We start from the raw sequence: 17,405 nt of genomic DNA on the forward strand, positions 1-17,405 counted from the left end.
CTGAGCAAATTTAAGTGGTGATGTGTCCTTACTGCGTTTTACTCACAGGCAAACAATGTCAGTTTGTCATTTTGGCTCTTTTTTTTTTTTTTTTTTGGTTGTTGCTGTTCTGTTACAGTTGATATTAATTATTATTGCTTGGTTAGGATAGTGTCCATTAGGTTTTTCTACTACGAAGTTAATAAAGTGAGTAATTTGTGGACTTATTTTGCAACTTAGGAAACATACTGTTTCACAGCTAACTTTCACCCACTTGTTTTAGTATTTATTAATACAGATTGTCTGAACCAGTATTAATTACAGTGGTGTCCAAAGTGTGATTTTCAAATTTATTTTCCTTTTGGGCTTGTTAGTTGATGTATACTGTAGGGTAGATGTTTTTCTCACACCCCCAACCCCCATTTATTTACTTAAAAAAATTATAGTAGTTTGAATTTGTGATTTCTTTTTTATTTAATGACATATTTAATTTTAATGTGCAGATTTGACCCAGATTTTGCCTGTGGCAACTCAAGTTCTATCTTGTGTCTGTTTGATCTGTCGACATCATTCTTTGAGCATCTACTTCTTTCTGGTACAAGAAAGTCTTCCAGCCTCATCTGGTGATTTCTTTACCCCCACTTTGGTTTCTCTGACAGAATGTAGTCCACTGGAGAAGGGAATGGCAAACCACTTCAGTATTCTTGCCTTGAGAACCCCATGAACAGTATGAAAAGGCAAAATGATAGGATACTGAAAGAGGAACTCCCCAGGTCAGTAGGTGCCCAGTATGCTACTGGAGATCAGTGGAGAAATAATTCCAGAAAGAATGAAGGGATGGAGCCAAAGCAAAAACAATACCCAGCTGTGGATGTGATGGGTGATAGAAGCATCTGATGCTGTAAAGAGCAATATTGAATAGGAACCTGGAGTGTTAGGTCCATGAATCAAGGCAAATTGGAAGTGGTCAAACAGGAGATGGCAAGAGTGAACATCAACATTCTGGGAATCAGCGAACTAAAATGGACTGGAACAGGCTAATTTAACTCAGATGACCATTATATCTACTACTGTGGGCAGGAATCCCTTAGAAGAAATGGAGTAGCCATCATTTTCAACAAAAGAGTCCGAAATGCAGTACTTGGATGCAATCTCAAAAATGACAGAATGATCTCTGTTTGTTTCCAAGGCAAACCATTCAATATCACAGTAATCCAAGTCTATGCCCCACCAGTAATGCTGAAGAACCTGAGGTTGAACAGTTCTATGAAGACCTCCAAGACCTTTTAGAACGAACACCCAAAAAAGATGTCCTTTTCATTATAGGGGATTGGAATGCAGAAGTAGGAAGTCAAGAAACACCTGGAGTAACAGGCAAATTTGGCCTTGGAATATAGAAAGCAGAAGGGCAAAGGCCAGGAGACTTTTGCCAAGAGAATGCAGTGGTCATAGCAAACACCCTCTTCCAACAACACAAGAGAAGAAAGACTCTACTCATGGACATCACCAGATGGTCAACACCAAAATCAGATTGATTATATTCTTTGCAGCCAAGATAGAGAAGCTCTATACAGTCAGCAAAAACAAGACCAGGAGCTGACTGTGGCTCCGATCATGAACTCCTTATTGCCAAATTCAGACTTAAATTGAAGAAAGTAGGGAAAACCACTAGACCATTCAGGTATGACCTAAATCAAATCCCTTATGATTATACAGTGGAAGTAAGAAATAGATTTAAGGAACTAGATCTGATAGAGTGCCTGATGAACTATGGACGGAAGTTCATGACATTGTACAGGAGACAGGGATCAAGACCATCCTCATGGAAAAGAAATGCAGAAAAGCAAAATGGCTGTCTGGGAAGGGTTTACAAATAGCTGTGAAAAGAAGAGAAGCCAAAAGCAAAGGAGAAAAGGAAAGATATAAGCATCTGAATGCAGAGTTCCAAAGAATAGCAAGAAGAGATAAGAAAGCCTTCCTCAGCTATCAGTGCAAAGAAATAGAGGCAAACAACAGAATGGGAAAGACTAGAGATCTCTTCAAGAGAATTAGAGATACCAAGGGAACATTTCATGCAAAGATGGGCTCGATAAAGCACAGAAATGGTATGGACCTAACAGAAGCAGAAGATATTAAGAAGAGGTGGCAAGAATACACAGAAGAACTGTACAAAAAAGATCTTCAGGACCAAGATAATCACGATGGTGTGATCACTGACCTAGAGCCAGACATCATGGAATGTGAAGTCAAGTGGGCCTTAGAAAGCATCACTACGAATAAAGCTAGTGGAGGTGATGGAATTCCAGTGGAGCTATTTCAAATCCTGGAAGATGATGCTGTGAAAGTGCTGCACTCAATATGCCAGCAAATGTGGAAAACTCAGCAGTGGCCACAGGACTGGAAAAGGTCAGTTTTCATTCCAATCCCAAAGAAAGGCAATGCCAAAGAATGCTCAAACTACCACACAATTGTACTCATCTCACACGCTAGTAAAGCAATGCTCAAAATTCTCCAAGCCAGGCTTCAGCAATATGTGAACCATGAACTTCCAGATGTTCAAGCTGGTTTTAGAAAAGGCAGAGGAACCAGAGATCAAATTGCCAACATCTGCTGGATCATGGAAAAAGCAAGAGAGTTCCAGAAAAGCATCTATTTCTGCTTTATTGACTATGCCAAAGCCTTTGATTGTGTGGATCACAATAAACTGTGGAAAATTCTGAAAGAGTTCGGAATACCAGACCACCAGACTTGTCTCTTGAGAAACCTATATGCAGGTCAGGAAGCAACAGTTAGAACTGGACATGCAACAACAGACTGGTTCCAAATAGGAAAAGGAGTACGTCAAGGCTGTATATTGTCACCGTGCTTATTTAACTTATATGCAGAATACATCATGAGAAATGCTGAGCTGGAGGAAACACAAGCTGGAATCAAGATTACCGGGAGAAATATCAATAACCTCACATATGCAGATGATACCACCCTTATGGCAGAAAGTAAAGAGGAACTAAAAAGCCTCTTGATGAAAGTAAAAGTGGAGAGTGAAAAAGTTGGCCTAAAGCTCAACATTCAGAAAACAAAGATCATGGCATCTTAACATGGTCCCATCACTTCATGGGAAATAGATGGGGAAACAATGGCAGTGTCAGACTTTATTTTGGGGGGCTCCAAAATCACTACAGATGGTGATTACAACCATGAAATTAAAAGATGCTTCCTCCTTGGAAGGAAAGTTATGACCAATCTAGATAGCATATTAAAAAACAGAGACATTACTTTGCCAAAAAAGGTCCATCTAGTCAAGGTTATGGTTTTTCCAGTGTTCATGTATGGATGTGAGAGTTGGACTGTGAAGAAGGCTGAGCCCTGAGGAATTGATGCTTTTGAACTGTGGTGTTGGAGAAGACTCTTGAGAGTCCCTTGGACTGCAAGGACATCCAACCAGTCCATTCTAAAGGAGATCAGTCCTGGGTGTTCTTTGGAAGGAATGATGCTAAAGCTGAAACTCCAGTCCTTTGGCCACCTCCTGCGAAGAGTTGACTCATTGGAAAAGACTCTGATGCTGGGAGGGATTGGGGGTAGGAGGAAAAATGGACGACAGAGGATGAGATGGCTGGATGGTATCGCCAACTCAATGGACGTGAGTTTGAGTGAACTCCGCGGGTTGGTGATGGACAGGGAGCCTGGCGTGCTGTGATTCATGAGGTCACAAAGAGTCGGACATGACTGAGTGACTGAACTGAACTGAACTGATCTGAACTGAACTTTGATTTCAGTCATTCCTCCTGGGAATCCTGATTCCTTTTGTTTGTCAAAAGTATTTAGATTCCAAATTCTGGGCACTCAGTATTTTCATTGTCCTTGGCATGCAATTGCATTAGGTCGTTTCATGAAACAAAGCTAGGTAGTATGTGTTTGGCTGCATATTTGAACATTCCTGGTGACTCAGTGGTGAAGAACTCACCTGCCAATATAGGAGATGCAAGTTTTATTCCTGGGTCAGGAAGATCCCCTGGGGAACTAAATGACAGTCCACTCTAGTATTCTTGCCTGGGAAATCCCGTGGACAAAGAAGCGTGATAGGCTACACTCCATGTGGTCGCAAAAGAATCAGACATGACTTAGTGACTAAGCAACAACAAAAAGCACCGAGACATGGTTTTTTTGCTTTATCTATCTACTGAAAACCTCAAGTTCTTATCACTGCCTCTTATTTGGATTCACTACCACAGGATTTCTTTTTAGTCTGTGCCTTTCATTGGAAAAGACCCTGATGCTGGGAGGGATTGGGGGCAGGAGGAGAAGGGGATGACAGAGTCTGAGATGGCTGGATGGCATCACTGATTCGATGGACGTGAGTCTGAGTGAACTCCGGGAGTTGGTGATGGACAGGGAGGCCTGGCGTGCTGCGATTCATGGGGTCGCAAAGAGTCGGACACGACTGAGCAACTGATCTGATCTGATCTAACATATTTTAATTTACCTTTTCTGACAGTGAGTAATCTTGATTCCTGTCAACCTTAACATACTTATTTGCTCAATCCTCTGTTTGTAATTAATCTCCCAATCATTTAACTGTCTTGTTACTCTCTTTCCCACCAGCCATGACTGCATGGGCTGTCTCATCCTCAGCTGTGTGTTTGTCAGGTCCCCAGTCTGGCCATTGTATAGTTAATTCTGTCCTTTAATAGCATATTGCTAACACATTTTGAGTTTCTAGCCTCTCTGAATATGACAGATGAATTTTCCTGGCCCCTGACCCCCTACCTCCAGTGAGCAAGGGCAAAGAGCCATAGTCTTTTTTCATATGCTCATGGCAGGATACATATGATGTGTTTTATTTTCGTCAATAATTCATAATATGTATATGAGTTGAAAAATATATACATAAAAACAAAGAGAATATGGGTGTTAATTTTCATTTTTTTCCCATCATTACTTAAATTCAAGCATCTTAACATGAGTAAAAGTTCTTCAGTTGCACTGCAGTATAATTTTTCATTGCTGATTGTTTTGTAAAAGAATGTAAGGTTCTTAGTTTTTTTGCTTCCTGCAACATTTCTGGTAGTTGTTTGTTTTTACCTTGGACTTACTCAGTACTGTGCTTTTCATTGCTCAGTAAACAATCACAGTACAATTACACAGCTAACTCATTGCTCTTCCCTCTTCCTTTACTACTGTGTCTTCAGGATATTTACTTGTAGCAGGTCTGCAAAGTCTTATTTTGATCCATGAGATTATAGTAGGTCTACTAGCTTTTTTCACTATTTAACTCAACAGCAGTCTGCCTTTCTCTCGCATGAACAATTTATATTCTTCGTTGTTTCAAATATCAGCTTTCATTTTATAGGTAAGTGTAGGAGTTTCATTTTCAAATTCTGATTACTTATCATGATCATTTTTCAAAGAAACTCAGTCACGTTCGTGAAATAAAGTATACCTTTTTTAGATTGAGGCTCTGAATATAACCCACTGTAATTCATACATGGGAGGAGATAGGGAGTTTGTGTGTGTATGGATACATGTGTATAAAAAGAGGTTATTTTTGCTAAGAGCAGTTTTAGACTAGAAACAGATTTAGGAGGACTGTACAGAGATTTTCCATATATCTCTGCCCCTGCACATATCACATATATAGGCCTCCTGTTTATCAGCATCACTCACCAGAATGGTACATTATTACTAGGGAAGAATCTACATTAATATATCATAATCACTCAACGGCCATAGTTTCCCTTAAATTTCCTTCCTGCTGTTGTGTATTCTGTGTGTTTGGACAAATGTATAATGAGTTCCAAGGTAGTGCAGTCATAAACAAAACACCTGCCAATGCAAGAGACTCAGGAGACGTGGGTTGCATCCCTGGGACAGGAAGATTCCCTGGAGGAGGAAATGGCAACCCAATCCAGTATTCTTGCTAAGAAAATTCCGTGGACAGAGCCTGGTGGCTACAATCTATGTGGTAGCAGAGTCAGACACACTGAGCATGCATGCACACATGCATAATGACATATCTATCCCTGGCAACCACTGATCTTTTTAATGTCTCCATAGTTTTGCTTTTTTTCAGAATGTTGTAGTTGGAACCATTTCACATATAGCCTTTTCCGATTGTCTTCTTTCTGTTAGTCATATGCATTTAAGGTTTCTCTGTGTCTTTTTTGTGATATGATAGCTAAATTCTTTCAGTGCTAAATAGTTTTCCTTTCTGTGTATTCCAGTTTATCCATTCAGTTACCCATTCACCTACTGAAAAACGTCTTGGTTGCTTCCAAAGTTTTGGCAACTTTAAATAAAGACATAAGCTTTTGACTCCTTTTGGTGAATATAAATAACCAAGGAGCGTGATACTGGATTGCTAAGAGTGTTTAGTTTTGTAGGAAATTGCCAAACTGTCTTCCTAGGTGATTGTAGTATTTTGCATTCCCATCAGCATTGAGTAAGAGTAGCTCCACATTCTTAGCAGCTTTTGATATGGTCAGTGTTTTGGATTTGGGCCATTCTAATAGGAGAAGGCAATGGCAACCCACTCCAGTACTCTTGCCTGGAAAATCCCATGGACAGAGGAGCCTGGTAGGCTGCAGTCCATGAGGTCACTAAGAGTCGGACACGACTGAGCGACTTCACTTTCAATTTTCACTTTCATGCATTGGAGAAGGAAGTGGCAGCCCACTCCAGTGTTCTTGCCTGGAGAATCCCAGGGACGGGGGAGCGTGGTGGGCTGCCATCTTTAGGGTCGCACAGAGTTGGACACGACTGAAGTGACTTAGCAGTAGCAGTAGCAATAGGTATGTAGTCATATTTCATTTTTGATTTAATTTTCATTTCCATGTTGACATGTGATGTTAAACATCTTTCATATATCAGTTTGTTGCCTTCGCTCAGTCGTGTCTGACTCTTCGTGACCCCATGGACTGCAGCACACCGGGCTTCCTGGTCCATCATCAACTCCCGGAGCTTGCTCAAACTGATATCTATAGAGTCGGTGATGCCATCCAACCATTCTCTTTCGTCCCCTTCTCCTGCCTTCAGTCTTTCCCAGCATCAGGGTTTTTTCCAGTGAGTCAGTTCTTTGCATCAGGTGGCCAGAGTATTGGAGTTTCAGCTTCAGCATCAGTCCTTCCAATAAATATTCAGGACTGATTTCCTTATATATATATATGTATATATTTTACCATTTGCATTTATTATTTGATGAGGTATTTGTTCAGGTCTTTGATCTGTATTCTTGTCTATTGTTTGTTTTCTTGCTGTTGAGTTTTAAGAGTTCTTTGTATACTTTGGATACCAGTCCTTTATTATAAGATATGTGCACATATTTTCCCCCAGTCTGTGGATTGTGTTTTCATTCCATTGACAGCTTCTTCTGGAGAGCAGATAATTTAAAATTTCATGGAAGTTTAGCTTATCAATTCTTTCAGTGATGGATCATGCATTTCGTGTTATATGTTAAAAGTTATCACCAAACCCAAGGTCATTTAGATTTTCTCCTGTTTTCTTCTAGGAGTTTTATAGTTTTGCATTTCACATTTATTTTTACCTAAGTCTTATTGACCCTAAGGGTCATGTTGACCTTAACCTTGTTCTTTCTTCTTTGATAATGTGTTGACTCTTCTGAGTCTTTTGCCTTTCCATATAAACTTTAGAATCAGTTTTTTGATAGCCACATAATAGCTTACTGAGATTTTAATTGAGTTTGAATTGAATGTATTGATATTAAGTTGAGGAAAACTGACAGTATTGAGTCTTCTTATCCATGAACATAGAATATAACTCCATTTATTTAATTCTTTGATTGCTTTCATCAGAGTTCTATAGTTTTCCATATATAGATCTTGTATTTATTTTGTTAACTTTATACCTGTTTCCTTATTTTGGGGTAATAATGTAAATGATATTGTGCTGTTTAATTTCAAATTCCACTTGTGTATTGCTAATACATAAGAAGATGATTTACTTTTATATATTAACCTGGTATCCCACACTTGGTGTAATTGCTTATTGGTTCCAATGGTGGTTTCGTTGACTGTTTCAGATTTTCTCTATGGGCAATTATGTTATCCTAATTCTTTTTAACGTATGCATATACTTTTTGAATCTCAGTACTTTAGAAAGTTAGTGGTTTGATTTATTCAGTTTAATGTTGATATGAAATCCCAGCTAAAGTAATTTCAGGTACCAAATAGCATAGTAATAGAATATATTAATAACTCCTTACACAGTCTTATCAGATAGTTCTGTAGATTTTTTGAGGGGGTGGGGTAATGGAGATACATTTTTGCCTAAATCTATAGTTTTTCTTTATATTTGGGAAAATTTGTATCTCTTTCTTTCATGTTAGTCTTAATTCAGAGTTTGGATTGAATAAACAATATGGTCCATTTTCTTTATTTTAATATATTCTTAAAAGGATTGGGAAAGAAAATGGGATAACTAATTTTTTTTTAATGTTTGATTTTAGCCAAGATTCAATTCTTAATCTAAATGGTTTAGTGCCTCAGAGCTAAGAAGGCACCTGTTACTTTTTTCTAAAAAAACTTCATATATTTGGTTTATCTTTGATTTTGTTTTTTTCTTTATAGCAATTAAAAATTTCAAAAGATGAGAAACTCAGTTCAAATATGACTTCTTTTTAATCCAAATTGCAATTCTGCCACCTAGTGTTTGTACATGGACTTTAAAAGAGGATTCTTTTTATTCTTTCTTTTAAAAAACTACAAATAATTTTTCCTTCATCTTTAGTTTACAAATTTAATACTCAGCTTAATAAAACTTTTAAAGGAAGTTCCAAGTTTTTAATGAATTAGATTGTTAGTATCTCACATTTTAAAGTTCATTAATTATTTTAAAAATTCCTGGTATAATTAACCCTTGAACATCACGGGTTTGAGCTGTGCAGATCAAGTGAATGTTTTTTAATATACACATTCTGCAGTACCATATTATTCGTGGTTTGGTTAAATGCACGGATTTAGGGATTTTCTACTGCTTGGGAGTTGGTGCTCCGAACCCCTTTGTTCAAGGTTTCAGTTCAGTTCAGTTCAGTTCAGTCGCTCAGTCGTGTCCGACTCTTTTTTAGTTTTGTAACGAGTAATTTTGCTCTCTTAGAGTCGAGGTGGAAAGAAGTTTCTTGCTGTACTGAAAGAAATCTTGGACAGGGATCCTTTGTCTCAACTATGTGAGAATGAAATGGATCTTATTTGGACTTTGCGACAAGACTGCAGAGAGAATTTCCCACATGCATTGCCAAAATTGCTGCTGTCGATCAAGTGGAATAAACTTGAGGATGTTGCTCAGGTAACAAGAGATCATTTTTGTAACTCCATTTGGTGGTTGTATTACTTTATTGATTTCATGTAAATTGTCCTTTCCTACAAAGGTATGTTTCCATAGGTTGTATAATTTTCTGTAGAAGTTTTCAGGTTTTAAACTTAGACCTTCTGATCTAAATGGCAGTCCAGAAAGTTTTAAGATTTCAAAATCCCAAATTCTGAGTAGGTTTTCTATGTCCTTTACTAAAGATAATTAAAACTTAGGTCTTGGAATAGTCATCCATAATTTCTACCAGCATATGGTAGATCCTGGGTTACTTTTACCAGCTTTATCAATGAACTCGTAGGTTTTCATCTTAAGACCCTGTGCAATGAATGTCTAAAATGCATATGTTTTGTTTGAAATTAACCTCTATTTTTAGAAGTTAACATTTTAGATCATAAATGATCTAAAACATCACTTTTACTATTTATTTAAAGTTGGGCAGTGTTGATGACATTTGCCTTTAGGCAGTATAGAGAAAAGGGCAAAAAAATTCGGATACAGAAGAAGCCACCAAATTTTAGCTACTTGATTTTCTTTTCAAGAACGTATGAAAAAACAGTGGCATTACGAAATTCATTTGGTTATCAATGTTCTCCAGAAAGATTCTTGAAATGATTTTTTAATCAGAATGAATACATTTGGTATATTAAGAGAACTGCGTTTATTCACCTTAGTTACTTAAATTCAGTTGGTCTTTAAAATTTTTTCTTGTTTTGTTGAATCTATAATGAGTTAAATTTAGTTGAGAAATACATATTTCTTTTAATCTTGTATTTTTAAAATCTTTGCTTTATTGTTTTATTTCTCAAATTAAGTTTAGAAAGGATTTCTTTTGAGTTTATTCCTAGTGTCTAACAGTTTTTTTTGGAATCATGTTACAAAATTATATGATGTGCCTTATTTGAACTGTTTATACAGTTAGGCCACATGACCATTACTTACTTTGAAAAGGAGCTATTTTTGTCAGGATATCTTTTTTTTAAAGCTAGATTTTAATTGTTCTGATATAGTTGTCATCTAACCAGTTATTTCTTTAAATTCAAGGTTAGTTTTCTGTGAACCCCCATAATGGTTGAATGTAACATATAAGAATTTTTTAGCTGGCACATTTGCCTACTTCTCATGAATAGCATTCATTTTAAGTGCCTATCCAAGAAATGCATCATTTTATTATTTTGTATAGATTAGAATAGAAAAAAAGATCTTACTATACTGTTTAAGATATCTGAAAAAGAGGTTTTGTATTTTATCTGTCAGAAAATAGAGTAAGAGAGTTCAAAGTATTTTTTTATTTGAAACCCAGGGACACAGATTTTTATACTGATGAGTTTAGTATACTTGTCTCATTTCCATGAGTGAATCTGAAATCTGTTGTTTTCAGATACAAGTTAATTTCCTCCGTTGTGTAGAAAAAGTCAGTAGTGTAACTTAATACTCTAATAGAAAAACCTAAACGTGTATAAGCAAGTACAGGAAGACATGAATTTCATGATCCTAAGCCACTCTTTTAGTAGTCTAGAAAGGAAGAGCAACAGAATAAAAAGTAGTGTGTTTTGGCATCTCCCCAGTCCTATACCATTGCCAGTTACACTGAACTGGTAGAAGAGAATATAAACCATATTTTCAATAAATTGATTACTAAACTTCCCTAGTGTTCAAGTGGTTAAGAATCTGCCTGATGATGTAGGGGACATGGGTTTGATACCTGGGCCGGCAAGATTCTACATGCCATGGGTCAGCTGAGCCCATTCACAGCTACTGAGCCTGTGCTCTCTAGTGCCTGCGAGTCGTTAAGTACTGAAGCTCACGTGCCCTAGAGCCCATGCCCTACAACTAGAGAGTAGCCCCTGCTTGCCAAAACTAGAGAAAGCACTTGTGCAGCAACTAAGACCCAATGCAGTCAAAAATAAATAAATGAATAAATAAAATTTTTTGAAAAATGGATTGCCTAAGAGAAGTGGAGAGTCAGTACCTGGTGCAAATCTGTACTATGATTCTGAAGGTATAAGCCATGGGTGAAAATTCTAGAAAAGATTAGCCTCCCATTAATCCACAGGAAAGTATTCTTTTAGCATACTGCAGAAGGGATTTCAATAGCGATATAAATAGTGAAATTAATTCAGTCATCTCTGCAGGAGCAGAGCAATTAATTACATGTTAATTGCACTATTTATAGTGAAAAATAGTGAAAATAATGAAACTAATTTCACTATTTATTTGGCTGAGTCAGATTTGCCTTGCCTATTTGCTTCAGTAGCTTTCATCAAACTGAAGTGATGAGTGTTTGTAATTTAATGTTTTATTTCAATTTAATAATTATAAATAACATACTAAAAGAATTACTTTTTAGTAGTAGGGCTATTTTCAATACCAGTTGAACCTCTGGTATTATATAACATTATCTATCCCAGTATGGTTTTTGTGGAGCAGTGTATTCCATGTGTTAACTGGGGATGCTAGAAGTTTTTTTAAACTATTGTGTCAGTTGCTTAGAACATGGTCCCCCTTACCTATATAAGGAGTACTGGTCCATTAGAGTTTTGGAGGAATTGTGTGATAAGACCTGGGATGAGGTAGGCGTTTCATATCATTAAACCAATATTCCTCAATCTTTTTTCATGATTACACTCCTGAGGAGCATTTTTACATAATTTTCCCCTAATAGCCCTGTCCCCATGGGATTTTGATACCACAGGTAAGTGTATGTAAGTCTGCCTATGTACTGTATACATGCAAGTACTGTATACATTAAAAGAACAAGTATAAGAGGTAATCATTTTCTTCAGTAGTTTAAGAATAATTGAATCAAGATTTAAGGTAAAAGTTAAAATGTAAAAATTAACATTTCACTGTATTTGTTGAATAACTTTGATATAATTTATTATGTAAATTGCAGAGTATCACATTTCACATCCAAGTTAGTAATTTATGTAAATGTGTATTAATAGTAATGTAATCAACCTCTAAAAATTACTCAAAAGGGTTATTTTTTCTAATGTAAAGCAATTTAAAGTTAATTTTTTATAAATTATCATTCAGTTCAGTTCATTTCAGTCGCTCAGTTGTGTCCGACTCTTTGCGACCCCATGAATCGCAGCACGCCAGGCCTCCCTGTCCATCACCAACTCCCAGAGTTCACTCAAACTCACGTCCATCGAGTCAGTGATGCCATCCAGCCATCTCATCCTCTGTCGTCCCCTTCTCCTCCTGCCCCCAATCCCTCCCAGCATCAGAGTCTTTTCCAATGAGTCAACTCTTTGCATGAGGTGGCCAAAGGACTGGAGTTTCAGCTTTAGCATCATTCCTTCCAAAGAACTCCCAGGGCTGATCTCCTTCAGAATGGACTGGTTGGATGTCCTTGCAGTCCAAGGGACTCTCAAGAGTCTTCTCCAACACCACAGTTCAGAAGTATCATTTCTTCGGTGCTCAGCCTTCTTCACAGTCCAACTCTCACATCCATACATGACCACAGGAAAAACCATAGCCTTGACTAGACGGGCCTTTGTTGGCAAAGTAATGTCTCTGCTTTTGAATATGCTATCTAGCTTGGTCATAACTTTCCTTCCAAGGAGTCAGCATCTTTTAATTTCATGGCTGCAGTCACCATCTGCAGTGATTTTGGAGCCCAAAAAAATAAAGTCTGACACTGTTTCCCAATCTATTTCCTATGAAGTGTGGGACCGGATGCCATGATCTTCGTTTTCTGAATGTTGAGGTTTAAGCCAACTTTTTCACTCTCCACTTTGACTTTCATCAAGAGGCTTTTGAGTTCCTCTTCACTTTCTGCCATAAGGGTGCTGTCATCTGCATATCTGAGGTTATTGTTATTTCTCCCGGCAATCTTGATTCCAGCTTGTGCTTCTTCCAGCCCAGTGTTTCTCATGATGTACTCTGCATATGAGTTAAATAAGCACAGTGACAATATACAGCCTTGACGTACTCCTTTTCCTATTTGGAACCAGTCTATTGTTCCATGTCCAGTTCTAACTGTTGCTTCCTGACCTGCATACAAATTTCTCAAGAGGCAGATCAGGTGGTCTGGTATTCCCATCTCTTTCAGAATTTTCCACAGTTTATTGTGATCCACACAGTCAAAGGCTTTGGCATAGTCAATAAAGCAGAAATAGATGTTTTTCTGGAACTCTCTTGCTTTTTCCATGATCCAGCTGATGTTGGCAATTTGATCTCTGGTTCCTCTGCCTTTTCTAAAACCAGCTTGAACATCTGGAAGTTCACGGTTCACGTATTGCTGAAGCCTGGCTTGGAGAATTTTGAGCATTACTTTACTAGCGTGTGAGATGAGAGCAATTGTGTGGTACTTTGAGCATTCTTTGGCATTGCCTTTCTTTGGGATTGGAATGAAAACTGACCTTTTCCAGTCCTGTGGCCACTGCTGAGTTTTCCACATTTGCTGGCATATTGAGTGCAGCACTTTCACAGCATCATCTTTCAGGATTTGAAAGAGCTCAACTGGAATTCCATCACCTCCACTAGCTTTGTTCGTAGTGATGCTTTCTAAGGCCCACTTGACTTCACATTCCAGGATGTCTGACTCTAGGTCAGTGATCACACCATCGTGATTATCTGGGTCGTGAAGATCTTTTTTGTACAGTTCTTCTGTGTATTCTTGCCATCTCTTCTTAATATCTTCTGCTTCTGTTAGGTCCATCCCATTTCTGTCCTTTATCGAGCCCATCTTTGCATGAAATGTTCCCTTGGTATCTTTAATTTTCTTGAAGAGATCTCTAGTCTTTCCCATTCTGTTGTTTTCCTCTATTTCTTTGCATTGATATCTGAGGAAGGCTTTCTTATCTCTTCTTGTTATTCTTTGGAACTCTGTATTCAGATGCTTATATCTTTCCTTTGCTCCTTTGCTTTAACTTAAATTTTAAATTTGTTTTGTATGAGGAAATACCTTAACTGCTAGTTACTCATTTAGATGTTGACTTTTTGGGGGCACTTGAGAAATTAATGAGAAGTTTTATAATTTTCATAATTAAAACAATAAATTTAAATTATTTTTATGTAATTGTCAAAGCCCAAGTTTCTTACAAATGCTCAAATGACAAGGCAGGCAGCAGGTTCCACAGGCCACCTCCTGCAACACGACTTTGAGGTTGAACATGCAATTGAGAGAAGCCTTCAGCCATTGCCATGTATTTGCCATATTTGTATCTCTGGTCTTGCTTACATTTTGTGCTTCTTCCTTGGTCTTGATGTCAGTGCTGTTTAAGTAATACCCAAGAAAACCCAGCGACATAAATTAGAAATTAAGGAATAAGACTTTGTCAGATAGGGTTGAGCTTTGGACAGCCACAACTCATAATTATCAAAAAAGTGTTTCACTCTCTTCCATAACCACTTTTCTTCCCACTTCCCTTCTGTAATAAGAATGTAAGCTATAAAGATATCAAAATCATGAAGAGGAAGGGACTCTTTCCAATATCAACCCTTCATAAAAGGAAATCAACTCTGATGAGTCTCACTCATTCTCATGGGAGGCAGATGAAATCCTTTCTAGAAATTTGGGTTTTCTGGAACTTAGGTTTCCATGTCCATCTGAACCCAACCTTCATGGGTAATCCCGAGTCATCCCCCCATGGATGCTTTTTTATCCTATGTATTGATAATTTCTAAGTGGCATCTGTAAGTGGGAAACTGGCTGTATTTAATAAACTAGGTACTGTTTATTTCCTGTGGGTAACTTACTATGATTTAAAGGATTTAAATGTATTCTAGTCAATAAAGTTTTATAAAGTGATAGATATAAATTCTCTTAAACTCTCTCAAGATAATTTTATGTTGATTTATTAATGTACTTTTTCAGCTTATATTTGTACTTTGAATTTTACCTTTAAGTATTTCTTTTTATTTTTTAAGTATTTCTTTTTTAAAAAATTTTATTTTTAATTGGAGGATATTCGCTTTACAGTGTTGTGTTGATTTCTGTACAACAAGGTGAATCAGCTATAGGTATACATATATCCCTCCCTCTTTAGTCTCCCTCAAAGGCCTTTAAGTATTTTTTAGTCATTTCTCTCTCCTCCCCTTCCTCTCACCTTCTCCTCTCCTCTTGCCCCACCTTTATTTCCTTTAAAAAAAAAAATTTAATGGTTAATGATTGTAGAATTCATATATTCAGTGTATCATTCTACTTCCAGCTAAGTATATAATCGCTTTTTTGCCTGCTTACCTATAGAATACCTCAGCAGAGACCATCTTTTATTAACCTATATTAGCAATAATGGATTTTTGAGGCCTTAGTAATTGCACGTATACTTCTCCTTTCTTTTGATCATCTCTGTTCATGTGTACCGAGAAAAAACGGATAAGTGGTTCAGAAGTTATAGGAGAGAAAAGTAATCTTTTTTTTCCTTTCAATTTTTAAACAGCTTCAAGCACTGCTTCAGATTTGGCCTAAACTGCCCCCCCGGGAGGCCCTTGAGCTTCTAGATTTCAACTATCCAGATCAGTATGTGCGAGAATATGCTGTGGGCTGCCTGCAACAGATGAGGTATCTCCTGCAGGAGGCTTTTTGGGGTCAAGGAATAACTTGTGGGTGAGAAGAGAAGTTGAGATCTGCTTGAATGTTCTGTAAGAAAGGAACAAGCTAGGAATGATTCAGTTCAAAGCATTTGTTCTCTTCCTGCCTATTATTCTCTCATACTCTCAAGTCTTCTCCTATCCAACACACACACACACACGATACAGATGTTCTTTTTTTTGGCCATACCACCTGGAGTACAGTATCTTAGATCCCTGACCAAGGATTAAACCCACACCCCTGCAGTGGAAACATGGTATCTTAACCACTGAACCATTAGGGAAGTCCCCTCTCTATAACAAAAAAACAATCAAAAACTGCTTCTGGTGGTCCCCAAGATCACTCTCCAGTTCCATGACTCTTGGCTAAGATTTATTATAGCAAAAGAATACAGAGCAGAATTGGCAAAGGAAAAATTCATGGGGCAGAATCCAGAGGAAACCAGAGAGATGCTTCTAAGAGTTCTTTCCAAAAGGAGTCACACTGACTACACTTAATTCCCCCAGCAACAATTCGTGACAGCATGCCTGAATACTAGCTACCAGAAAGCTTGTTAGAGAGCTGGTTGTAGTTTGTTTGTTCGTTAGTTTGATTTTTATTAAGACCTAGTCATTTAAGTACCTCTGTTTAGCATATTCCCACATCCTAGACTCCCAGAATGAAAAAGGGTGTTGGGCATAAGCAGTACTGTTTGCAGAACAGTTTAAGCAGTGACCTAGTCTTATTTGTTAGGGTGGTGAGAAGCCTTCCCTGTCCACATTCCCAGATGCCAGCCAAGGGCTAACCTTGTATGCTTACTTTTTCAAAGGATAGCAATCTGGCTTGCTGTTCTATTAACTCTTTTCTGTCCACTACCCAGAACTAAGAAATATTAATTTCTTAATTTGTATTTTTAAAGTTTTTACTTTTAAGTTTGTATTTTTAAAGAATTAACATTACAGTTAGAGTCTTCATAGTTTGCTTATTCAGTCCTGATTACTTTCACTTCCCAGAGACAACTGTTACCACAAATTTGGTGTGTATTCTTCTATACATCATTTTTCTGTTTTTATCAGTTTTATGTATCTATACAGTATAGATATGAGATAATATTGTACATTTAAAAATTACATAAATGTGTCTTGTCACATATATATTGTTTTACATAGTTTTTTTTTCCTTTATCAAACATTATGTTTTTGAGGGTAGTCTTCTCCTGTTATGTATAAATGTAGTTTATTCCTTCCACTAGTGTGTAATATTCTGTCATAGAGATTTATTATATTTCTCCATTTCTCTATTGAAGAACATTTTAGATTTCTCAAAATTTCCCATTATTAACAATGCAGTGAATATGTTTTTATAGTCTCTTTAGGGTAATACATGTGTGAGAATCTGTGGGATTTATTTGATAAAATATCATTATGGAGACAATCTCAGACAATGAGCATTTAAAATTTTTTCCATTTCCCTTCTAGCCTCAAAAGGAGGGGTTATACTGTATGGTTTTTGTTTTTTTTTTCTTTTGGCTGTGACGCACAGCATGTGGGATCTTAGTTCTCAGACCAAGGGTCAGACCTGCACC

General features: G+C 37.3%; 1 protein-coding gene across 4 annotated transcripts in view; it reads left to right on the top strand.

Annotated features, from left to right (window-relative positions):
• Positions 1-17,405, top strand: part of PIK3CB (phosphatidylinositol-4,5-bisphosphate 3-kinase catalytic subunit beta) — a 180,676-nt gene that overhangs the window by 125,843 nt on the left and 37,428 nt on the right. For all 4 annotated transcript variants that reach the window (XM_055569540.1, XM_055569539.1, XM_055569542.1 and 1 more), the window contains 2 exons: positions 9,088-9,276; positions 15,690-15,811. In XM_055569540.1, coding sequence (XP_055425515.1) covers positions 9,088-9,276; positions 15,690-15,811 — 311 coding nt within the window. The remainder of the gene's footprint in view (positions 1-9,087; positions 9,277-15,689; positions 15,812-17,405) is intronic.

This window comes from Bubalus kerabau, chromosome 2 (assembly GCF_029407905.1).
Source record: "Bubalus kerabau isolate K-KA32 ecotype Philippines breed swamp buffalo chromosome 2, PCC_UOA_SB_1v2, whole genome shotgun sequence".
Classification (NCBI taxonomy): Eukaryota; Metazoa; Chordata; class Mammalia; order Artiodactyla; family Bovidae; genus Bubalus; species Bubalus kerabau.